Source organism: Oncorhynchus mykiss, unplaced genomic scaffold (genome assembly GCF_013265735.2).
Source record: "Oncorhynchus mykiss isolate Arlee unplaced genomic scaffold, USDA_OmykA_1.1 un_scaffold_197, whole genome shotgun sequence".
In the NCBI taxonomy this organism is placed as follows: domain Eukaryota; kingdom Metazoa; phylum Chordata; class Actinopteri; order Salmoniformes; family Salmonidae; genus Oncorhynchus; species Oncorhynchus mykiss.
In genome coordinates, this window is record NW_023493680.1 from 411,501 (window position 1) to 417,500 (window position 6,000).

The window sequence follows — 6,000 nt, forward strand, 5'->3', positions numbered from 1 at the left end:
GGCTGGGGTATTAGGGAGGTAGGGGCTGGGGTATTAGGGAGTCAGGGGCTGGGGTATTAGGGAGGTAGGGGCTGGGGTATTAGGGAGTCAGGGGCTGGGGTATTAGGGAGGTAGGGTCTGGGGTATTAGGGAGGTAGGGGCTGGGGTATTAGGGAGGTAGGGGCTGGGGTATTAGGGAGTCAGGGGCTGGGGTATTAGGGAGTTAGGGGCTGGGGTATTATGGAGGTAGGGGCTGGGGTATTAGGGAGGTAGGGGCTGGGGTATTAGGGAGTTAGGGGCTGGGGTATTAGGGAGGTAGGGGCTGGGGTATTAGGGAGGTAGGGGCTGGGGTATTAGGGAGTTAGGGGCTGGGGTATTAGGGAGGTAGGGGCTGGGGTATTAGGGAGCTAGGGGCTGGGGTATTAGGGAGGTGAGGGGCTGGGGTATTAGGGAGGTAGGGGCTGGGGTATTAGGGAGCTAGGGGCTGGGGTATTAGGGAGGTGAGGGGCTGGGGTATTAGGGAGGTAGGGGCTGGGGTATTAGGGAGTCAGGGGCTGGGGTATTAGGGAGGTAGGGGCTGGGGTATTAGGGAGTCAGGGGCTGGGGTATTAGGGAGGTAGGGTCTGGGGTATTAGGGAGGTAGGGGCTGGGGTATTAGGGAGGTAGGGGCTGGGGTATTAGGGAGGTAGGGGCTGGGGTATTAGGGAGTTAGGGGCTGGGGTATTATGGAGGTAGGGGCTGGGGTATTAGGGAGGTAGGGGCTGGGGTATTAGGGAGTTAGGGGCTGGGGTATTAGGGAGGTAGGGGCTGGGGTATTAGGGAGGTAGGGGCTGGGGTATTAGGGAGTTAGGGGCTGGGGTATTAGGGAGGTAGGGGCTGGGGTATTAGGGAGCTAGGGGCTGGGGTATTAGGGAGGTGAGGGGCTGGGGTATTAGGGAGGTAGGGGCTGGGGTATTAGGGAGCTAGGGGCTGGGGTATTAGGGAGGTGAGGGGCTGGGGTATTAGGGAGGTAGGGGCTGGGGTATTAGGGAGTCAGGGGCTGGGGTATTAGGGAGGTAGGGGCTGGGGTATTAGGGAGTCAGGGGCTGGGGTATTAGGGAGGTAGGGTCTGGGGTATTAGGGAGGTAGGGGCTGGGGTATTAGGGAGGTAGGGGCTGGGGTATTAGGGAGGTAGGGGCTGGGGTATTAGGGAGTCAGGGGCTGGGGTATTAGGGAGCTAGGGGCTGGGGTATTAGGGAGGTGAGGGGCTGGGGTATTAGGGAGGTAGGGGCTGGGGTATTAGGGAGCTAGGGGCTGGGGTATTAGGGAGGTGAGGGGCTGGGGTATTAGTGAGGTAGGGGCTGGGGTATTAGGGAGTCAGGGGCTGGGGTATTAGGGAGGTAGGGGCTGGGGTATTAGGGAGTCAGGGGCTGGGGTATTAGGGAGGTAGGGTCTGGGGTATTAGGGAGGTAGGGGCTGGGGTATTAGGGAGTTAGGGGCTGGGGTATTAGGGAGGTAGGGGCTGGGGTATTAGGGAGTTAGGGGCTGGGGTATTAGGGAGGTAGGGGCTGGGGTATTAGGGAGTTAGGGGCTGGGGTATTAGGGAGGTAGGGGCTGGGGTATTAGGGAGCTAGGGGATGGGGTATTAGGGAGGTGAGGGGCTGGGGTATTAGGGAGGTAGGGGCTGGGGTATTAGGGAGCTAGGGGCTGGGGTATTAGGGAGGTGAGGGGCTGGGGTATTAGGGAGGTAGGGGCTGGGGTATTAGGGAGTCAGGGGCTGGGGTATTAGGGAGGTAGGGGCTGGGGTATTAGGGAGTCAGGGGCTGGGGTATTAGGGAGGTAGGGTCTGGGGTATTAGGGAGGTAGGGGCTGGGGTATTAGGGAGGTAGGGGCTGGGGTATTAGGGAGTCAGGGGCTGGGGTATTAGGGAGGTAGGGGCTGGGGTATTAGGGAGTCAGGGGCTGGGGTATTAGGGAGGTAGGGTCTGGGGTATTAGGGAGGTAGGGGCTGGGGTATTAGGGAGGTAGGGGCTGGGGTATTAGGGAGGTAGGGGCTGAGGTATTAGGGAGTCAGGGGCTGGGGTATTAGGGAGTTAGGGGCTGGGGTATTATGGAGGTAGGGGCTGGGGTATTAGGGAGGTAGGGGCTGGGGTATTAGGGAGTTAGGGGCTGGGGTATTAGGGAGGTAGGGGCTGGGGTATTAGGGAGGTAGGGGCTGGGGTATTAGGGAGTTAGGGGCTGGGGTATTAGGGAGGTAGGGGCTGGGGTATTAGGGAGCTAGGGGCTGGGGTATTAGGGAGGTGAGGGGCTGGGGTATTAGGGAGGTAGGGGCTGGGGTATTAGGGAGCTAGGGGCTGGGGTATTAGGGAGGTGAGGGGCTGGGGTATTAGGGAGGTAGGGGCTGGGGTATTAGGGAGTCAGGGGCTGGGGTATTAGGGAGGTAGGGGCTGGGGTATTAGGGAGTCAGGGGCTGGGGTATTAGGGAGGTAGGGTCTGGGGTATTAGGGAGGTAGGGGCTGGGGTATTAGGGAGGTAGGGGCTGGGGTATTAGGGAGGTAGGGGCTGGGGTATTAGGGAGTCAGGGGCTGGGGTATTAGGGAGTTAGGGGCTGGGGTATTATGGAGGTAGGGGCTGGGGTATTAGGGAGGTAGGGGCTGGGGTATTAGGGAGTTAGGGGCTGGGGTATTAGGGAGGTAGGGGCTGGGGTATTAGGGAGCTAGGGGCTGGGGTATTAGGGAGGTGAGGGGCTGGGGTATTAGGGAGGTAGGGGCTGGGGTATTAGGGAGGTAGGGGCTGGGGTATAGGGAGGTAGGGGCTGGGGTATTAGGGAGGTAGGGTCTGGGGTATTAGGGAGGTAGGGGATGGGGTATTAGGGAGTCAGGGGCTGGGGTATTAGGGAGGTAGGGTCTGGGGTATTAGGGAGGTAGGGGCTGGGGTATTAGGGAGGTAGGGGCTGGGGTATTAGGGAGGTAGGGGCTGGGGTATTAGGGAGTCAGGGGCTGGGGTATTAGGGAGTTAGGGGCTGGGGTATTATGGAGGTAGGGGCTGGGGTATTAGGGAGGTAGGGGCTGGGGTATTAGGGAGTCAGGGGCTGGGGTATTAGGGAGTTAGGGGCTGGGGTATTATGGAGGTAGGGGCTGGGTTATTAGGGAGGTAGGGGCTGGGGTATTAGGGAGTTAGGGGCTGGGGTATTAGGGAGGTGAGGGGCTGGGTTATTAGGGAGGTAGGGGCTGGGGTATTAGGGAGGTAGGGGCTGGGGTATTAGGGAAGTGGGTTCCTGGGGTATTACGGAGGTAGGGGCTGGGGTATTAGGGAGGTAGGGGCTGGGGTATTAGGGAGGTACTTGCTTAGGTATTAGGGAGGTAGGGGCTGGGGTATTAGGGAGGTACTTGCTTAGGTATTAGGGAGGTAGGGGCTGGGGTATTAGGGAGGTACTTGCTTAGGTATTAGGGAGGTAGGGGCTGGGGTATTAGGGAGGTAGGGGCTGGGGTATTAGGGAGGTGAGGGGCTGGGGTATTAGGGAGGTAGGGGCTGGGGTATTAGGGAGGTAGGGGCTGGGGTATTAGGGAGGTAGGGGCTGGGGTATTAGGGAGGTAGGGGCTGGGGTATTAGGGAGGTGAGGGGCTGGGGTATTAGGGAGGTGAGGGGCTGGGGTATTAGGGAGGTGAGGGGCTGGGGTATTAGGGAGGTAGGGGCTGGGGTATTAGGGAGTTAGGGGCTGGGGTATTAGGGAGGTAGGGGCTGGGGTATTAGGGAGGTAGGGGCTGGGGTATTAGGGAGGTAGGGGCTGGGGTATTAGGGAGGTAGGGGCTGGGGTATTAGGGAGGTAGGGTCTGGGGTATTATGGAGGTAGGGGCTGGGGTATTAGGGAGGTGAGGGGCTGGGGTATTAGGGAGGTAGGGTCTGGGGTATTATGGAGGTAGGGTCTGGGGTATTAGGGAGGTGAGGGTCTGGGGTATTAGGGGGCTGGGGTATTAGGGAGGTAGGGGCTGGGGTATTAGGGAGGTAGGGGCTGGGGTATTAGGGAGGTGAGGGGCTGGGGTATTAGGGAGGTGAGGGGCTGGGGTATTAGGGAGGTAGGGGCTGGGTTATTAGGGAGGTAGGGGCTGGGGTATTAGGGAGCTAGGGGCTGGGGTATTAGGGAGGTGAGGGGCTGGGGTATTAGGGAGGTAGGGGCTGGGGTATTAGGGAGGTAGGGGCTGGGGTATTAGGGAGGTAGGGGCTGGGGAGAGGGACAGACACAATCCGTCTCCCTCCACTGCACCTTTCTGGGTAGTAATATTAATTTCAATACGGTTAGGAATACTATCTAAGTAATTATGTTAACTGTTCAGAGAAATGAATGAGATTGTTTATCAGATGCTGAGTCAGTCGATACTAATGTGATCCTGATGAATTATCCTTTACTGGGACTGAGGAAACATGGGTCATAGTTACCAGAAGACACAGACTTTTAGACAACAGTCAGACTTCAAATGATGATCCATAGATGATAATCTGTCTCTCTCTCTCTCTCTCTCTCTCTCTCTCTCTCTCTCTCTCTCTCTGTGTCTCTCTCTTTCTTTCTCTGTCTCTCTGTCTCTCTGTCTCTCTCTCTCTCTCTGTCTCTCTCTCTCCCTCTCTCTCTCTCTCTCTCTCTCTCTCTCTCTCTCTCTCTCTCTCTCTCTCTCTCTCTCTCGCTCTCTCCCCCTCTCTTTCTCTGTCTCTGTCTCTGTCTCTCTCTGTCTCTGTGTCTCTCTGTCTCTGTGTCTCTCTTTCGCTGTGTCTCTGTTTCGGTCTCTCTGTCTCTCTCTGTCTCGGTGTCTCTGTCTCTCTCTCTCCTCCACCTTCCCTCCTCTCTCTCTTAATTTTTCCCCCTGTCTTCCCTTTCTCTCCTCCATCTCCCTCCTCGCCCTCTCTCTCTCTCTCTCTGTAGGGGATTTGGAGTTGTATCCACGGCGTCCACATCGACATGAAGAAGAAGTCCGAGCTGGATTTTAGCCCTCAGGCTAACATGTTGAAGCTCATCAAGTCAGCCAAACAGATGACCAACATGTCCAACCTGTCTACGTCCAGGATCAATTCCCCCAAGCGGGCGGCTGAGTTCATGCACTCGGCGGGGCCCATGATCATGGATATGATGGCTGAGAAAGGTCTTTTCTCTCTCAATTTGTTTTGTTGTTGATTCAAACACATTACAACCACAACATCGTGGATATAAAGGCATTTTTTTTAAATCGATGAGGATGGTTCTTCTTATTTTACAAACACATTACAACCGTAAATAGTGGATACAAATGCATTTCGAATCATTAAAAACAATATATATTTTATTTATTTGTTACTTTATATTAACTAGGCAAGTCAGTTATTTGAAATATATATTTTATTTTAAGGTAACTTCATCTACGCCGACAATCGAAGCTACGCCCCTAAAGAGGTGATCTACGGCGATACGGGCGACCTCCAGGCGTACCTGGCCAACCGACACAAAGACCACCTGAACAACTACATCTTCCAAGGAGGACAGCACCCTCTGACCCTCAACGAGTCAAACCCAAACTCTGTGGAAGTGGCGGTGAGCGCGGACGCCGCCCAGACCAACGCCAAACCCAGAGGCCTGTGGAAGAAGTCCGTGGACACAATGCGGCAGGGTCCAGGTGTCCCCGGCCCCGACATGCTGTCCCCCGACCCTCGCATCTCCATGAAGACACAGCGATACCTTCCGGAGGAAGCAGCTCACTCAGACATCTCTGACTGCTCCAGCCGAGGAGGAGGCGGTTCGTACCAGGACCCGGAAAACAACAAGCACCTGAAGAACAAGGACGGATTAAAAAAAAGACAGTTGCCGTCAAAATACCCTAGGGACTGCAGCGAAGTGGAGCTGTCCTACTTAAAGACTAAGCAGGGCAGCGGAGGGGGTGGAGGAGTGGGAGGACAGGGACAAGGACAGATCTACACCATAGACTCAGATAGAGAACTCAATCTCAACTCCGATCCTTTACACTACCGCGAGAGTCGAGGCCTGGCCGCCGACGACCTGGACTACCCGGAGATCTACTCT

The 6,000-nt window shown here is 56.2% G+C and overlaps 1 protein-coding gene across 1 annotated transcript in view; it reads left to right on the plus strand.

Annotated features, from left to right (window-relative positions):
* Positions 1–6,000, plus strand: part of LOC110516086 (glutamate receptor ionotropic, NMDA 2A-like) — a 342,985-nt gene that overhangs the window by 335,423 nt on the left and 1,562 nt on the right. Inside the window, exons 14-15 of the mRNA XM_036972887.1 lie at positions 4,873–5,089; positions 5,333–6,000. The exon at positions 5,333–6,000 is cut by the window's right edge and continues 1,562 nt beyond it. Of these exons, the coding sequence (XP_036828782.1) occupies positions 4,873–5,089; positions 5,333–6,000 (885 nt within the window). The remainder of the gene's footprint in view (positions 1–4,872; positions 5,090–5,332) is intronic.